The following is a 19,832-nucleotide window of genomic DNA, read 5'->3' on the forward strand; positions in this document are numbered from 1 at the left end:
GAAATACCAACACAAATGATCACACAATACTGCCCTTTGAGAATCATGAGAAATATTAGAAACATGTAATATTCTCTGGTTGATAGGCAGTTTATTTTGAATAGGTTGAAATCTTCACTTTAAGAAAAAAAAACTTGGAAAAAAATTCCTGGTAACAACTATCCAAAACCTGTGTACACAATAACACTTAAGGCATGACTACATCAAAACTCTTATGCAAAGTCTATGTGACTTCTTCCACAAAGATGGGTCCTATAGCTTAAGGGCCTAGGATACAGTGTGGTCTCTCACTATCAAAATATCAGCAGGCTATAAAGTACATGTGACATCTGCCCTAAAGATGGATTCTATTGACTAAGAAAGGAAAATAATGAAAAAATTATAGGGAAGCAAGAGACTGGAATAAATTCTGGGGTTTTTGAGTGGGCCGGACCCTACACGTAGCAAAGGTCACAGAGTTATTGGCAATACCCACTTCCACCCTTCTGGGTAGAGAACAGGTACACTTCTCCACCACTTAGTAGACAATCCTGTGTTTCTCCAGACAATATTGTTTTTTACAGTGCTTGTCTGTGAGTACTCAATACTTCTACAAAAATATATATTTGGATCTTTTAATATACACACCATTTAGGGGCTGGAAAGATGGATTAGTGATAAGAGTCCTGGAAGTTCTTTACAGAAGCTTTGAGTTTAGTTATCAGCATCTTCAATGCAGCACACGAGAACCAATAACTATAATCTTTTAGAATCTAATACTCTCTTCACAGAAGACCCAAATATATACATAAAGTATTAATGTATATATTGTTAATTTCACCTTAGCAAATTTTGAAGAATTGGGGCCACTAGTGATAAGTGTACAATGGATCAATGCCTTCTTCCTAAGTGTGTTTGGAATGTGTGTGTATGTGTATGTGTTTATTTCATTGAGCACCTTTAGAGATCTGAGGAAACTTGATATATCAGTATTTTATACTCATGGGTTCGGGATACCAGGCATATTTTCACCCAGAATTGTACTACACCTAAATGTATCTAATATAAGCTGGCCTGGTGTCAGACTCGAGAAGTCTGAAGCAGCACTGACTATGTGATGCTAAAACAAGTTTCCTTCTTTGCCTCATGAGGTTTGTTTCTTTGCCACTAGTAGATCTTGTAGGGCCCTCCATATCTGGTACCCAACGGGAGGTTTCATCCTCAAAGAAGGTAAGAAAAGTTTTCTTTTAATAACAATTAAGAGCTCAGGAAACTCAGGCCTCTTGTCTCAGGATTATTGACTGTGAAAAAAATGAAATTAGCTTGGGAGCTTCTCAGTCCTCTGAGACGAAGCATATTCTAGTTCAGATGAATGGTTCTGCCCAAGTAGGCTTTTGTCCACTTTCTAAACATGGTCCACCAATGAAGCTGTCTGAGAAGATTTATGAGACCTTGGGAGAAAACTCCAAGAGTCTTGTAATCTCTGTTCTTCCAAAACATGGACTGTTCTTGGAATGTGCTTTGTGTTCCTCCAAGTTGTAACAATAGGTTTTCGTTTTTATAAGATGATCATTATCTTATCCGTTGATATTTGGAATATACAGAATAATGTTCCCAAGCAAGAGTTATCTTTTGACTGTATACAGCTAACTTCATGTGACCTTGTCCCTGAGACTATATATAACTTGAACTCAAGAGAACTTTGCTGCCTTACCCCCAGAATATAAACTGTCCGGTGCCCTGAGTAAAACTGACTATTCTATGAGGAAAAAATGAAGAAAAAATATCTATAGAATGAAAACTTATTTCAAAAAACTAACTTTGCATCAAAGCATGTTGAAAACTGTCGTCAGTTAAGGACCCTCAGTGGCTCTTACATAAATTAAAATTATAAAAGAAGCGACACTGTTTTGAATTAGTGAAGAAAACATCGCTCTACATACGTTCTTCTGACATCTTGCTCAATCATGGACCGCAGCTCTTTATCTTGAAAGAACTTATTCCAAAGACTCTGGAAAAAATGAGAAACTAATTAGAATAATCTCACACTGCTTGACTTTTATGACTTTAATTTAATAATTTAAATGATTGGATTTATTCTTCTCTAAACTGTCATTTTAGATTTCTTAGATAGGAACTTGAGGCAGAAATAATTTTTATTAAAATCTAGTCTACTTCTAAAGCATCCATTTCTTTTAGTCCTCACGATATGTACTTGTGCAGCACCTCTGCCAGATGAAGGTACTTCCAACGTTCGTTCTGAATCTCAGAGGCGTGTACATGAGTGTTCAAAAGGGAACCTACAGAGAAAGTCTAAACACTACTTAAGAACAGGGTAAGGTGGCACGCACATTTAATCCTCTCAGTCTGGAGGCAGAGGAAGGCAGATCTCTTTAAGTGTGGGGCCAGCCTGGTCTACATAGTGAGTTTCAGTCTAGACAAAGCCATGTAGTGGAACTTGGTCTCAGTAAAAGAAAGGAACAAAACCAACCATCCAAAAATTACTTTTTTTTTTTTTTTGGTTCTTTTTTTCGGAGCTGGGGACCGAACCCAGGGCCTTGCGCTTCCTAGGTAAGCGCCAAAAATTACTTAATATTTTATGGTGCTGTGGAAAAGCTTATGCTTCAGAAAAATGCTAATATACCTATAAAGTAAGAAAAAATATTCAGCTAAATACACAGGTATAGAGCAGTAACAAGTTATACAGGCCCTTTTAGGGAATAACTGTCCCTAGACTTCCCTGGAATGTGAGCTTCTTCAGAATCATTAAGGTAGTGAGCACTTCCTTTCTTCCAAGGACAGTGCTACTATATGGAAAGTTTAAGATGGTCCTTAGCAAACTCCCTTTCCACTGCAACCTTGATGCAGGAGTTCTTTTCTCATCTGGATGCTCTTCAACTTTAGAATTAGTTCTTAAGAAACCCCTTGCGCTCTCTCTCTCTCTCTCTCTCTCTCTCTCTCTCTCTCTCTCTCTCTCTCTCTTTACCCCCCTTTCCCCCTCCCCCCCCTCTCTCTCTCTCTCACACACACACACACACACAAAACCCTCCCTCAGGGACTTGAACCCATGTGGTCGGGCTTGAAGGCAAGCACCTAAAAGTTTAATTTTGAACATGAAAAAGTAATCTTAGACTGTGTACACAAACCTATAATTAGCAGTTAATTATTTAAACTGAAAGTTAGCCAGGGACAAATAGACAACCCATTTATTTCCCTATGTTCTAATGGATTAATGTTTTTAACTAAATTAGCCAAAGTCTGGAAATTTTTCCATCAAGGAAAACAGAGTCCAAGAAAACAGGTAGCAAGTTTTGTTCTTTATAAACTGAAACCCAGCTCATATTAATGTAAATATGTTTAAAGTCAAGCTCAACTATATACATTTACAAGAACAATGAAATATGTTTTGGAAGGCAACAGCCAACCTAAAACATTATTTACTTTTCAAAAATAAGGCATTCCTATATTTAAAAAGCAAGAAATAATGTATAGTACAGGGTATAACTCAAAAGAGAAATTGCTATAGTATAGATCCTGACAGTTTCCAAAGGCTCCCATGTTAAAGGCATGGTGGCTTAGCACTACTGGGATCCGGTAGAGCCTTTAAGAGCTGGGCCCACAGGTGCTGATGTAAGCATGAACCTGGGTTTCACTCCTCAGCATCCACACACAAAGCTGAGTGTGGCCTTCTGTGGCTGACTCCAGCATTGGAGAACAGAGACAAGTGTACCCTGGTCAGCTTGTCTAGCTGAGAGCAAGCTTTAGCTTCAGTGGGAGACCTAGAGTCAAGGGAACAAGGCAAAGAATGATAGAGCAGGATACAATGTCTACCTCTGGCCCCTATTTGTATGCATATGTGCATGTACTACACACACATGCACCAGGATTTAGATAGTTTTAAAATGAAAACACTGAGCATGAAATATGCTGTTTGCATAGGAATTTTCATATAAGGTGCCCTACACAGATGACAGAAGTCATTAAAGCAGTTTTAAGAATGAAAAAATGGATGGAATGCAAGTAGAGAAGGGGCTAAAGAGATGAGCCAGCAGTTAAGATCCCTGTGTGCTGGCAGAGGGTTTGGTTCTGTTGCACCCACCCACAGGATGGCTCACAACTATTTTCAAGTTCCAGGGACGCTTCAGGCTCTTATGGCTTCCACAGGCACCAGGTACACACATGACACACAGACACACACGCAGACCACATACACACGCAGACCACACACACACACACACACACACACACACACACACAATGAGATGATTTAAAAACAAACAAACAAAAGTAATAAAAAAGAACTTTACTCCTTCATCTTGTGAGAGGGGATTGTTTATCATCAGATCCTGTTGGCCAACAACTTTCCTTGGATTAGTGATATGCTGATAAAGAAAGAAATCAGAATGATTAGAGGCCAGTGAACTTCAAAGTCATCATATGCAAATAATCTCAGTAGTTAAATTTACTTACTATTTCTTTAATATTGCTATACCAGGATCTTAGTTCTTTAATTCTACTGATCCATTGACTTTTATCTTGAGGAAGAACACAAAGAAAGAGCTGTTTGGGGGAAAAAGAGAAAACTTTGTATAAAAAAATCTACTAAGTATAAAACCAGGCTAATAGAATTGTTTGAAAATTTAAAGAATCACCCAATTTATGACATGCTCCCTTCGATATACTCATTTCAATTCCATATAATATGTTCATAAAATCCAAAGCCAAACAAGCAAAGGTTAAAAGGAAGACTTAAAAACTTAAACCACAAAATAGATTTAAACCCTCTTGAAGACTTATTCTAAATAAAGAGAAAAACTCAAGGAGGTTCAAGTCTAACCTGGGGACGCTAGGAAGTCATTGCATGCAATAGCTGGTGAACAAATCCTAGGTTTAATGCTCAGCTTTAAGAAAGCAGAAGACCAAGCAATCTGAGGACTGAAGGCACAGTCAAAGTGGAACCATTCCTTATACAGCAGAGAATGTAATTTACAACTGGCAATCAGCTTATGAAAATAAGCATTCTTAAAATGACAAATTTGATTTAATTTAATTTAATACAATAGTAAAAGGAATCTAGACTTCAGCTTATTTTTAGTAAATGAAATATACTTAAAGTTAAACAACAGGGGATGAGGGTGGGGCATATTTGAATACAAATTTTCTAGCAGCAGGTCTCTTGCCTACCTCTAAAAAGAGAAAAATGTTATTAACTCTAAATTATTAAATCCAGAACTATATAACAAATCATGTATTTCTAACATTTTTTTATTTGTACAAAGTCTGTAGGCTCAATTTATGCAGATAGCCTTAAAAATACTGAAAAAGGTCATTTAAAAATTAAGTCAACTCTCAAACTCACTCATTTTAGAGAAGAAAAAGGGCTAGTTTGTTTCAAAGCAATTAAAATGATCACTGCAGATCATCAATTTCCAGTTTTGGTGAGCAATGACCCTTTCTTTCTGAAGGAGAGTGACCCAGTTTCCTTCTACTCTTCTGGTTGCCTCCATTTTATATATAACAAAAGACTGAAGTCTTTCCAAGGGCTTCTTAGGAAGACAAAGGGATGACTAAATGGCAGAGGCTCCTAGAACAGTAACCTCAAGCTTATCCTCCACTTCTCCTGCCCAACTTTAAGAAAATCAGAAAAACCCTCCTCCAGGTAATTTAACAGTGCAGCTCTGAAATGTTCACCATTAAAAGAGGTGAAAAGACCTACTTCAGAGGAGTCATTTGTTAGCTCCACTTGCCCAGGTGGCTTGACCTTACTAGTAAATGTCCTATGAAAGGGAAGCATGAGTGGCTAAAATGTTGGAAAGAAATATTCTGAAAATTCAGTGATCCCTGTATGGGTAATCTTCCAGGGCATCAGGTAATGTGCTGATACATTGCAACCACAAACTGTAAGTAAATATTTTCTTCTTACCTTCCAACAAATGCTGCGGAACCTGCTGCTTCTCAGCTGCCCATTAATCCCCTTCTGCCTCACTGCTGCCAAGTAGTTGTTATTTACAAAGAGGTCGTCCCACTCTCTCCTGTAGGAAAGGAATCAGACCAGGACGCCCTTTTGTTAAAACCCTTCTACTACCAGTGGAGTGCACAGGAGACTGATTTTAAACAGCCTAAGAAATTTAACTTTTAAAGTATATGTATTTAGTAGTGTTCTGTATCTGAACAAATGGCTGTCTTCTTGGACACAGTTCTTCTGTAGATTTAATGAATATGTAGATCGCTATAATTACCCTAGCTTTGAAGTTTGTAATGTCTATGGGGGCTATTCCATTTCCTGTAAAGCACTCGCAGTGTACTTCAGTGACTGTATAAGAAAAATGAGTTTTAATAAGAATATATGAAACATTTATCTGTTAACAAAAATATATGTTTCAAAATTACATAACAAAGAAGAAGCCTGTTGGTTATACTGACTTCTCATGTGAAATAATTGAATAATCCTGTTTTCTTTCCTGCTAGGCTGGACAGTTAAAAGAATACACAACTTCTTTCTACATCATCAGAGTGAAAATGTTAACAGGTGCATGGAAATTTCAAGAAAACATCAAAAAATGTAAAAGCCTCCATGAACAAAAAAACTGTTCTAGGCAAGCCTGAATTCTTTGCAGTACCTATGGCTGAGCAGATAAACAACTGAAATATGCCTCCCAGGCATGCAGGCACCAGGGGCCCAACACCTGTGCCTCATTAATATGCAAGTAAATCTGCTCAACTGGGAAACAATTGGAAATTAATTGTCCCAAACTGTTTACTGAGGTTGACTAGAGGAATCAGACCCACATTCCTACCATTTTGCAACCAAACTGAACATTAAGAATCATTTGTCAACAGTTGAGGCTACTGAGATGGGCTTCATGAAATTACCCTAAAATTCCATTGTAGAACTAGAGTTTTAAAAAGGTTACTCATTGTCAGAGTCCGGATGTGCAGGGCCGGACATGCCTGAGGGAGAGCCAGAGATAGGACTTGCAGGACCAGCTACCAGCCCCAAGGACATTGACCATCTGTAGCCACCCCCTCCCCTTCCTTCACGCCCCTGAGTGAGATGAGCCACCCTACCTGCCTGCCGAGCTGCTAGATAGCACGTACTCCTTGCTGATGTAATTTCGCGCCGAAAGTAACTGTGCACCATTTGAATTGACCAATCATGTGTAACCTCGAGAATGCCCCTAACCTCCCCTATATAAACCCCCGAGTTTGGAGGCTCGGGGTCGATTCCTCTGTCTCCTGTGTGAGATAGGTATCAACCCAGGATCCCGCTAATAGGGATCTCGTTAATAAAAGCTACCTCTTGCTGTTACATCAAGACTGGCTACTCGTGATTCCTGGGGGCACCCCACCCCGCGATCGGAGTGAGAGACGCGGCTCCCCGTTTAGGGGTACGCTCTTTCACCATAATACTACAATAAAATTGACATGAGATGTAAAACTCATTATTAAAGCCAAAACCTCAGACACAACATCTGAAGAAAGATATCCTAAAGGAGAAAGCTACTGAGACCTCAGAATACAAGCTGTCATTGGCCAGACTCCATGCATGTTGGGAAAGACATAGTATGTGTCTTGAGAAACTGTTATTAAGGACTGGGGATATAGTTCAATGGCATAAGCATTTCAGCCTCTGAGCAGGGCGAAATTAGTTTTAAAAGTAGCATGATGGGGGTTGGGGATTTAGCTCAGTGGTAGAGTGCTTGCCTACCAAGCACAAGGCCTTGGGTTCGGCCCCCAGTTCCGAAAAAAAGGAAGGAGGAGGAGGAGGAGGAAGAGGAGGAGGAAGAGGAAGAGGAGGAAGAGGAAGAAGAGGAGGAGGAGGAGGAGGAAGAGGAAGAAGAGGAGGAGGAGGAGGAAGAGGAAGAAGAGGAGGAGGAGGAGGAAGAAGAAGAGGAGGAGGAGGAAGAGGAAGAGGAAGAAGAGGAGGAGGAGGAGGAGGAAGAAGAGGAGGAGGAGGAGGAAGAGGAAGAGGAAGAAGAGGAGGAGGAGGAAGAGGAAGAAGAGGAGGAGGAGGAGGAGGAAGAGGAAGAAGAGGAGGAGGAGGAGGAAGAGGAAGAAGAGGAGAAGGAGGAGGAGGAGGAGGAGGAGGAGGAGGAGGAGGAGGAGGAGGAGGAGAAAAGTAGCATGATGGTACTGAACTCACAAACTCACAGCAGCTCTGGCTATCTACACACATTTTGCCCAAGATCAATCAAGTCTGTTATAAACTCCAACATGCAGTGGGGAGGGGTTCCTGAGGTGCCCAAATCTGACTGAGAACTTTGCAGTTGATGGCTGCCTGGGGAAAAGAGTGATGGCTGTTCTTGGTTGGCAACTTGACTACATCTGGAATTAAATAAAACCCTCAAATGGAGGGCATACCTGTCAGGGATTTTTGCTTATTTAAAGAGGAAAATCCACTTCTAATCCAGGTATCTGATTGGGAAGAAATACTTTCAATCTGGATCTTGGAGGTGGCGAGGCACACCTTTAATCCAGATCTTTTGAGGTGGGAAGATCTATCTCTAATCTGGGTATGCCTTCCGCTCCAAGTCTATATAAAAGCATGGGAGAAGGAAGGTTTTTCTCCTCGTCTCTTTGCATTTGCTACCCTGAGATCAGAACCTACTTTGGGATTCTGGCCTATACTGAAGACCAGCAACCTCATGGACTGAACAACTACTGGATCTTGTACCGTCCATTCATAGGCAGGCATTGTTAGAGTAGTTGGACCTCAGCCTATAGGTCATTCTAATAAATTTATTCTATAAGGTTCATTCTATACATTGTTTTTCTAGAGAACTTTGACTAATACAAGGAGTCACTTTTCCTTAGGACTGTGGTAACTGGTAGATTATCCATGCCCATGGATGAATCCAGGCCCCCACACAGGATTTAGGAGATTAAATAGTAAATAAGTGTTTTTTTTTAATCCCAAAGGGTTCCACATATATACCCTTATTGTGTTTTTATGAAGTATTTAGCAATTATTATTCAAAGATGAGGTAAAAAAGCACATTAGAAGGATATATCTCCACGTGTGGCCTGTCAGTAAAAAGAACAGATGTGAATCCCAAATTAAACTTAATCCCAATTAAGAACAAAACAAAAACAAGCACTTTTATGAATTGAAAACATCAGTAATTCTGGATAGGAAAAAGAAGTATGAATTAGTGACTTCCAGTCTCTTCTAAAATGAGTTCCTATTCACAGGGGTGAAAAAGCTACAGAAGGACAAATAAAGGAAAAGTACTCAGGAAATTATGTCTTATACTATACTTTAGAGAGATATACAAATACATGCAAGTATACATAGAGGGTAGCAGGTATTCTGAGCTACCAAAACCAGACAATAATACCAGAATGCCAACATGCAAATTGTAATACTTTTGACAAAATACTTTTAGGCCCTATAGGAACCAGTCTCTTTGGTTATATGTCTTTAACTTTTCTTTTCAAACAATGAAACAAATAGAAAAATAAAAGTACAAACAAGAGAAAAGGAAACAATGTAAATGAGGAAAAGTGCCTTTAGAAAACAAGTAAACTAGGACACAGCACAATCCAGACACAAGAGAAATGAGCTCTGCCTACTAAGCAGGAAAAACCCACAATCTTCTCTGCTCCTCAGACAAGAGTTAATACTCAGTGTAGGGCAGAAAGTAAGTTCTTCATTATCAGACTGAGGAAGATGTGTTACAACTACAAGCAGTGAAGAATAGCCTGGTATATTTAAATGGTTAAGAATGCTTTATTTTTATAAGATTTCATATGAGCAATGTATTAACATGATTTCCCACTCCCCTGTCTTCCCTCCAACCCCTGTCACATATCCCAAAATAACTGAAATTAATGGGTTTCTTTTTCATTAAAATTACTGTTTTATAAACACACAAACTAATAAAGAAATAGATTTTACTAAGTCTCTATAGTTAGTATAGCTCAAATGCATGTTTATAAGGCATAGCACTTGGTCCTGGGTGAGCATGTAGGTGGCATTTCCTCAGGGTAGACATATTCTTCCTCCCTTGGCAGTCAGGAATTACCTGTGCTTCTTCGCAGGGCTTTGTGTGAGTGCTATCTTTCATCCACCATGACTTAGCAACTAATAGTGTCACTGTTACTGTGTTATTCAGACAACCGTGTCATCCAAAAATCATGGGTGAAGCTTCCCTGTTGTGTATAGAAGACACAACCTTTTAGCTGACATCCTGGTCCTCTGGCTCTTAGAAACTTTAGGTCCTTTTTTTAGCTTCTTTCTTTCTTTTTTCTTTCTTTCTTTCCTTCTTCCTTCCTTTCTTTCTTTCTTTCCTTCTTTCTTTCTCTCTCTCCCTTTCTTTCTTTCTTTTTTTTCTTTCTTTCTTTTTGTTGAATACATTTTTTTTAACATTTCAAAACCCTTTTCTGGTTTCCTGTCTATAAACCCCCCATCCCATTCCTCCTCTTCCTTCTTCTATGAGGGTGCTCCCTAACTCATTCACCAACCCCTTCCCACCTTCCAGCCCTGACATTCCCCTACACTGCTGGGTCCAGACTTGGCAGGATTCAAGGGTTTCACCTCACATTGGAGACCAGTGAAGCCATCCTCTGCTACATATGCAGCTGGAGCCATGGGTCTGTCCATGTGTACTCTTTAGATGGTGGTTTAGTCCCTAGGAGCTCTGGTTGGTTGGTACTGTTGTTCTTATGGAGTTGCAAACCCCTTCAGCTTCTTCAATCCTTTCTTTAACTCTTCCAATGGGGACTCTGTTCTCAGTTCCATAGTTGGCTGCAAGCATCCACCTCTGTATTTGTGATGCTCTATCAGAGCCTCTCAGAAGACAGCTAAATCAGGCTCCTGTCAGCATGCAATTCTTGGCATCCCCTATAGTGACTGGGTTGGAGGCTGTATGTATATGAACTGGATCCCCAGGTGGGGCAGCCTCTGAATGGCCATTTCTTCAGGCTCTGTTCCAAATTTTATCTCCTTATCTCCTATGAATATTTTTGTTCTCCATCTAAGAAGAACTGAAGGATCTGCACTTTGGTCCTCCTTCTTCTTGAGAGGACCCCATTTTTTAATAAGGTCATTTGATTCTCTGGAGTCTAACTTCTTGAGTTCTTTGTATATTTTGGATACTAGCCTTCTATCAGAAGTAGTATTAGTAAAGATCATTCCCCAATCTGTTGATTGTTGTTTTGTCCTAGTGACAGTGTCCTTTGCCTTACAGAAGCTTTGCAGTTTTAGGAGGTCGCATTTGTCCATTCTTGATCTCAGAGCATAAGTGCTTGGTGCTTTGTTCAGGAAATTTTCCCAGTACCAATGTGTTCTTCTCCCCTTTTTCTTCCTTTAGTTTGAGTGTATCTGGTTTTAGGTGAAGGTCCTTGATCCACTTGGACTTAAGCTTTGTACAGAGTGATAACAATGGATCGATTTGCATTCTTCTACATGCTGACTCTAGTTGAACCAGCACCTTTTGTTGAAAATGCTATCTTTCCAGAAGGGGCGGCACAGGTCTTCCTGGTTGCTGCCGCTGCAGAGAGCCCCTGGGCAGCACCCCACGAGCGAACTTGAGCCTCGGGACCACAGGTAAGACCAAATTTTCTGCTGCAAGAAAGCTGCCTGGTGAGCTTGGGACACACGGAAGCAGAATTTCTCTAGAACCGGGCACGTTCTGTGTTTACCGGAAGTCCCACACCCGCGGATCCCGGCCCGCAGCAGCTCTCTGCTCCCAGACCCGGTGAGAGAGAGACCCAACCGCCTGGTCAGGTGGGCACTCCTGAGGCTGCAGAGCGGAAGAGACCACCAACACTGCTCACCCCTGCCCACATCCCTGGCCCAAGAGGAAACTGTATAAGGCCTCTGGGCTCCCGTGGGGGAGGGCCCAGGAGCGGCAGGACCCCTGCCGGAGACACCGCCGGACCCTGAAGGAAACAGACCGGATAAACAGTTCTCTGCACCCAAATCCCGTGGGAGGGAGAGCTAAACCTTCAGAGAGGCAGACAGGCCTGGGAAACCAGAAGAGACTGCTCCCTGCACACACATCTCGGGCGCGAGAGGAAAAAGCCGAAGACCATCTGGAACCCTGGTGCACTGAAGCTCCCGGAAGGGGCGGCACAGGTCTTCCTGGTTGCTGCCGCTGCAGAGAGCCCCTGGGCAGCACCCCACGAGCGAACTTGAGCCTCGGGACCACAGGTAAGACCAAATTTTCTGCTGCAAGAAAGCTGCCTGGTGAGCTTGGGACACACGGAAGCAGAATTTCTCTAGAACCGGGCACGTTCTGTGTTTACCGGAAGTCCCACACCCGCGGATCCCGGCCCGCAGCAGCTCTCTGCTCCCAGACCCGGTGAGAGAGAGACCCAACCGCCTGGTCAGGTGGGCACTCCTGAGGCTGCAGAGCAGAAGAGACCACCAACACTGCTCACCCCTGCCCACATCCCTGGCCCAAGAGGAAACTGTATAAGGCCTCTGGGCTCCCGTGGGGGAGGGCCCAGGAGCGGCAGGACCCCTGCCGGAGACACCGCCGGACCGTGAAGGAAACAGACCGGATAAACAGTTCTCTGCACCCAAATCCCGTGGGAGGGAGAGCTAAACCTTCAGAGAGGCAGACAGGCCTGGGAAACCAGAAGAGACTGCTCCCTGCACACACATCTCGGACGCGAGAGGAAAAAGCCAAAGACCATCTGGAACCCTGGTGCACTGAAGCTCCCGGAAGGGGCGGCACAGGTCTTCCTGGTTGCTGCCGCTGCAGAGAACCCCTGGACAGCACCCCACGAGCAAACCTGAGCCTCGGGACCACAGGTAAGACCAAATTTTCTGCTGCAAGAAAGCTGCCTGGTGAACTCAAGACACAGGCCCACAGGAACAGCTGAAGACCTGTAGAGAGAAAAAACTACACGCCCAAAAGCAGAACACTCTGTCCCCATAACTGACTGAAAGAGAGGAAAACAGGTCTACAGCACTCCTGACACACAGGCTTATAGGACAGTCTAGCCACTGTCAGAAATAGCAGAACAAAGTAACACTAGAGATAATCTGATGGCGAGAGGCAAGCGCAGGAACCCAAGCAACAGAAACCAAGACTACATGCCATCATCGGAGCCCAATTCTCCCACCAAAACAAACATGGAATATCCAAACACACCAGAAAAGCAAGATCTAGTTTCAAAATCATATTTGATCATGATGCTGGAGGACTTCAGGAAAGACCTGAACACACTTAGGGAAGCACAGGAAAACATTAATAAACAAGTAAAAGCCTACAGAGAGGAATCGCAAAAATCCCTGAAAGAATTCCAGGAAAACACAATCAAACAGTTGAAGGAATTAAAAATGGAAATAGAAGCAATCAAGAAAGAACACATGGAAACAACCCTGGATATAGAAAACCAAAAGAAGAGACAAGGAGCTGTAGATACAAGCTTCACCAACAGAATACAAGAGATGGAAGAGAGAATCTCAGGAGCAGAAGATTCCATAGAAATCATTGACTCAACTGTCAAAGATAATGTAAAGCGGAAAAAGCTACTGGTCCAAAACATACAGGAAATCCAGGACTCAATGAGAAGATCAAACCTAAGGATAATAGGTATAGAAGAGAGTGAAGACTCCCAGCTCAAAGGACCAGTAAATATCTTCAACAAAATCATAGAAGAAAACTTCCCTAACCTAAAAAAAGAGATACCCATAGACATACAGGAAGCCTACAGAACTCCAAATAGATTGGACCAGAAAAGAAACACCTCCCGTCACATAATTGTCAAAACACCAAACGCACAAAATAAAGAAAGAATATTAAAAGCAGTAAGGGAAAAAGGTCAAGTAACATATAAAGGGAGACCTATCAGAATCACACCAGACTTCTCGCCAGAAACTATGAAGGCCAGAAGATCCTGGACTGATGTTATACAGACCCTAAGAGAACACAAATGCCAGCCCAGATTACTGTATCCAGCAAAACTCTCAATTAACATTGATGGAGAAACCAAGATATTCCATGACAAAACCAAATTTACACAATATCTTTCTACAAATCCAGCACTACAAAGGATAATAAATGGTAAAGCCCAACATAAGGAGGCAAGCTATACCCTAGAAGAAGCAAGAAACTAATCGTCTTGGCAACAAAACAAAGAGAATGAAAGCACACAAACATAACCTCACATCAAATATGAATATAACGGGAAGCAATAATCACTATTCCTTAATATCTCTCAATATCAATGGCCTCAACTCCCCAATAAAAAGACATAGATTAACAAACTGGATACGCAACGAGGACCCTGCATTCTGCTGCCTACAGGAAACACACCTCAGAGACAAAGACAGACACTACCTCAGAGTGAAAGGCTGGAAAACAACTTTCCAAGCAAATGGTCAGAAGAAGCAAGCTGGAGTAGCCATTCTAATATCAAATAAAATCAATTTCCAACTAAAAGTCATCAAAAAAGATAAGGAAGGACACTTCATATTCATCAAAGGAAAAATCAACCAAGATGAACTCTCAATCATAAATATCTATGCCCCAAATACAAGGGCACCTACATATGTAAAAGAAACCTTACTAAAGCTCAAAACACACATTGCACCTCACACAATAATAGTGGGAGATTTCAACACCCCACTCTCATCAATGGACAGATCATGGAAACAGAAATTAAACAGTGATGTAGACAGACTAAGAGAAGTCATGAGCCAAATGGACTTAACGGATATTTATAGAACATTCTATCCTAAAACAAAAGGATATACCTTCTTCTCAGCTCCTCATGGTACTTTCTCCAAAATTGACCATATAATTGGTCAAAAAACGGGCCTCAACAGGTACAGAAAGATAGAAATAATCCCATGCGTGCTATCGGACCACCACGGCCTAAAACTGGTCTTCAATAACAATAAGGGAAGAATGCCCACATATACGTGGAAATTGAACAATGCTCTACTCAATGATAACCTGGTCAAGGAAGAAATAAAGAAAGAAATTAAAAACTTTTTAGAATTTAATGAAAATGAAGATACAACATACTCAAACTTATGGGACACAATGAAAGCTGTGCTAAGAGGAAAACTCATAGCGCTGAGTGCCTGCAGAAAGAAACAGGAAAGAGCATATGTCAGCAGCTTGACAGCACACCTAAAAGCTCTAGAACAAAAAGAAGCAAATACACCCAGGAGGAGTAGAAGGCAGGAAATAATCAAACTCAGAGCTGAAATCAACCAAGTAGAAACAAAAAGGACCATAGAAAGAATCAACAGAAGCAAAAGTTGGTTCTTTGAGAAAATCAACAAGATAGATAAACCCTTAGCCAGACTAACGAGAGGACACAGAGAGTGTGTCCAAATTAACAAAATCAGAAATGAAAAGGGAGACATAACTACAGATTCGGAGGAAATTCAAAAAATCATCAGATCTTACTATAAAAACCTATATTCAACAAAATTTGAAAATCTTCAGGAAATGGACAATTTCCTAGACAGATACCAGGTATCGAAGTTAAATCAGGAACAGATAAACCAGTTAAACAACCCCATAACTCCTAAGGAAATAGAAGCAGTCATTAAAGGTCTCCCAACCAAAAAGAGCCCAGGTCCAGACGGGTTTAGTGCAGAATTCTATCAAACCTTCATAGAAGACCTCATACCAATATTATCCAAACTATTCCACAAAATTGAAACAGATGGAGCCCTACCGAATTCCTTCTATGAAGCCACAATTACTCTTATACCTAAACCACACAAAGACACAACAAAGAAAGAGAACTTCACACCAATTTCCCTTATGAATATCGACGCAAAAATACTCAATAAAATTCTGGCAAACCGAATTCAAGAGCACATCAAAACAATCATCCACCATGATCAAGTAGGCTTCATCCCAGGCATGCAGGGATGGTTTAATATACGGAAAACCATCAACGTGATCCATTATATAAACAAACTGAAAGAACAGAACCACATGATCATTTCATTAGATGCTGAGAAAGCATTTGACAAAATTCAACACCCCTTCATGATAAAAGTCCTGGAAAGAATAGGAATTCAAGGCCCATACCTAAACATAGTAAAAGCCATATACAGCAAACCAGTTGCTAACATTAAACTAAATGGAGAGAAACATCCCACTAAAATCAGGGACTAGACAAGGCTGCCCACTCTCTCCCTACTTATTCAATATAGTTCTTGAAGTTCTAGCCAGAGCAATCAGACAACAAAAGGAGATCAAGGGGATACAGATCGGAAAAGAAGAGGTCAAAATATCACTATTTGCAGATGACATGATAGTATATTTAAGTGATCCCAAAAGTTCCACCAGAGAACCACTAAAGCTGATAAACAACTTCAGCAAAGTGGCTGGGTATAAAATTAACTCAAATAAATCAGTTGCCTTCCTCTATACAAAAGAGAAACAAGCCGAGAAAGAAATTAGGGAAACGACACCCTTCATAATAGACCCAAATAATATAAAGTACCTCGGTGTGACTTTAACCAAGCAAGTAAAAGATCTGTACAATAAGAACTTCAAGACACTGAGGAAAGAAATTGAAGAAGACCTCAGAAGATGGAAAGATCTCCCATGCTCATGGATTGGCAGGATTAATATAGTAAAAATGGCCATTTTACCAAAAGCAATCTACAGATTCAATGCAATCCCCATCAAAATACCAATCCAATTCTTCAAAGAGTTAGACAGAACAATTTGCAAATTCATCTGGAATAACAAAAAACCCAGGATAACTAAAGCTATCCTCAACAATAAAAGGACCTCAGGGGGAATCACTATCCCTGAACTCAAGCAGTATTACAGAGCAATAGTGATAAAAACTGCATGGTATTGGTACAGAGACAGACAGATAGACCAATGGAATAGAATTGAAGACCCAGAAATGAACCCCCACACCTATGGTCACTTGATTTTTGACAAAGGAGCCAAAACCATCCAATGGAAAAAAGATAGTATTTTCAGCAAATGGTGCTGGTTCAACTGGAGGGCAACATGTAGAAGAATGCAGATTGATCCATCCTTATCACCCTGTACAAAGCTTAAGTCCAAGTGGATCAAGGACCTCCACATCAAACCAGACACACTCAAACTAATAGAAGAAAAACTAGGGAAGCATCTGGAACACATGGGCACTGGAAAAAATTTCCTGAACAAAACACCAATGGCTTATGCTCTAAGATCAAGAATCGACAAATGGGATCTCATAAAACTGCAAAGCTTCTGTAAGGCAAAGGACACTGTGGTTAGGACAAAACGGCAACCAACAGATTGGGAAAAGATCTTTACCAATCCTACAACAGATAGAGGCCTTATTTCCAAAATATACAAAGAACTCAAGAAGTTAGACCGCAGGGAAACAAATAACCCTATTAAAAAATGGGGTTCAGAGCTAAACAAAGAATTCACAGCTGAGGAATGCCGAATGGCTGAGAAACACCTAAAGAAATGTTCAACATCTTTAGTCATAAGGGAAATGCAAATCAAAACAACCCTGAGATTTTACCTCACACCAGTGCGATTGGCTAAGATCAAAAACTCAGGTGACAGCAGATGCTGGCGAGGATGTGGAGAAAGAGGAACACTCCTCCATTGTTGGTGGGATTGCAGACTGGTAAAACCATTCTGGAAATCAGTCTGGAGGTTCCTCAGAAAATTGGACATTGAACTGCCTGATGATCCAGCTATACCTCTCTTGGGCATATACCCAAAAGATGCCTCAACATATAAAAGAGACACGTGCTCCACTATGTTCATCGCAGCCTTATTTATAATAGCCAGAAAATGGAAAGAACCCAGATGCCCTTCAACAGAGGAATGGATACAGAAAATGTGGTACATCTACACAATGGAATATTACTCAGCTATCAAAAACAACGAGTTTATGAAATTCGTAGGCAAATGGTTGGAACTGGAAAATATCATCCTGAGTGAGCTAACCCAATCACAGAAAGACATACATGGTATGCACTCATTGATAAGTGGCTATTAGCCCAAATGCTTGAATTACCCTAGATCCCTAGAACAAACGAAACTCAAGACGGATGATCAAAATGTGAATGCTTCACTCCTTCTTTAAATGAGGAAAAAGAATACCCTTGGCAGGGAAGGGAGAGGCAAAGATTAAAACAGAGACTGAAGGAACACCCATTCAGAGCCTGCCCCACATGTGGCCCATACATATACAGCCACCCAATTAGACAAGATGGATGAAGCAAAGAAGTGCAGACCGACAGGAGCCGGATGTAGATCGCTCCTGAGAGACACAGCCAGAATACAGCAAATATAGAGGCGAATGCCAGCAGCAAACCACTGAACTGAGAATAGGTCCCCTATTGAAGGAAACAGAGAAAGAACTGGAAGAGCTTGAAGGGGCTCGAGACCCCAAAAGTACAACAATGCCAAGCAACCAGAGCTTCCAGGGACTAAGCCACTACCTAAAGACTATACATGGACTGACCCTGGACTCTGACCCCATAGGTAGCAATGAATATCCTAGTAAGAGCACCAGTGGAAGGGGAAGCCCTGGGTCCTGCTAAGACTGAACCCACAGTGAACTAGTCTATGGGGGGAGGGCGGCAATGGGGGGAGGGTTGGGAGGGGAACACCCATAAGGAAGGGGAGGGGGGAGGGGGATGTTTGCCCGGAAACCGGGAAAGGGAATAACACTCGAAATGTATATAAGAAATACTCAAGTTAATAAAAAAAAAAAGAAAAAGAAAATGCTATCTTTTTTCCACTGGATAGTTTTAGCTCCTTCGTCAAAGATCAAGTGACCATTTAAGTGTGGGTTCATTTCTGAGTCTTCAATTCTATTCGATTGATCTATCTGCCTGCCTCTGTACCAATATCATATAAGTTTTATCACTGTAACTCTGTAATACAGCTTGAGGTCAAGGACGGTGATTCCCCAGAAGTTCTTTTATCGAGGATAGTTTTCACTATCCTTTTTTTTTTGTTTGTTTTGTTTTGTTTTGTTATTCCAGATGAACTTGCAAATTGCTCTTTTTAACTCTATGAAGAATTGAGTTGGAATTTTGATGGGGATTGCATTGAATCTGTAGATTGCTTTTGGGAAAATGGACATTTTTACTATATTAATCCTGCCAACCCATGAGCATGGGAGATCATTCCATTTTCTGAGCTCTTCAATTTCTTTCTTTAGAGACTTGAAGTTCTTGTCACACAGATCTTTCACTTGCTTGGTTAGAGTCACGCAGAGGTACTTTATGTTATTTTTGATTATTGTGAAGGGTGCCCTGTCCCTTATTTCTTTCTCAGCCTGTTTATCCTTTGAGTAGAGGTAGGCTACTGATTTGTTTGAGTTAATTTTATATCCAGCTACTTGGGTGAAGCTGATTATCAGATCAATGAGCTCTCTGGTGAAACATTTAAGGTCACTGAAGTATACTATCATGTCATCTGCAAACAGTGATGTTTTGGCTCTTCCTCTCCAATCTTTATCCCTTTGACCTCCTTTTGCTGTCTGATTGCTCTGGCTAGGACTTCGAGTACTATACTGAATAGGTAGGAGAGAGTGGGCAGGCTTGTCTAGTCCCCAGTTTTAGTGGGATTGCTTCAAGTTTCTTTCAATTTAGTTTGATGTTGGCTACTGGTTTGTTATACACTGCTTTTACTAGGTTTAGCTATGTGCCTTGAATTCCTGATCTTTCTAAGACTGTTAACATGAAGGAGTGTTGAATTTTGTCAAATGCTTTCTCAGCATCTAATGAGATGATCATGTGGTTTTATTCTTTGAGATTGTTTACACAGTGGATTACGTTGATGGATTTCTGTATATTTGAAGATCTCTTCTGTATATTGAATCATCCTTGTATCTCTGGGATGAAGCCTACTTGATCATGATGGATGATTGTTTTGATGTGCTCTTGGTTT

The 19,832-nt window shown here is 41.0% G+C and overlaps 1 protein-coding gene across 14 annotated transcripts in view; it reads right to left on the minus strand.

The window, feature by feature from the left end:
• Positions 1 to 19,832, minus strand: part of Tbc1d5 (TBC1 domain family, member 5) — a 529,632-nt gene that overhangs the window by 276,116 nt on the left and 233,684 nt on the right. For all 14 annotated transcript variants that reach the window (XR_015628837.1, XR_015628836.1, XR_015628835.1 and 11 more), the window contains 4 exon segments: positions 5,903 to 6,011; positions 4,450 to 4,539; positions 4,287 to 4,361; positions 1,923 to 1,990 (listed from right to left, as the gene is read on the minus strand). Coding sequence is in view for 8 of the 14 variants with exons in the window: in XM_087567202.1 (XP_087423328.1) it covers positions 1,923 to 1,990; positions 4,287 to 4,361; positions 4,450 to 4,539; positions 5,903 to 6,011 (342 nt within the window). In the remaining 6 variants the exon portion in view is untranslated.

This window comes from Rattus norvegicus, chromosome 9 (assembly GCF_021556685.1).
Source record: "Rattus norvegicus strain SHRSP/BbbUtx chromosome 9, alternate assembly SHRSP_T2T, whole genome shotgun sequence".
Classification (NCBI taxonomy): domain Eukaryota; kingdom Metazoa; phylum Chordata; class Mammalia; order Rodentia; family Muridae; genus Rattus; species Rattus norvegicus.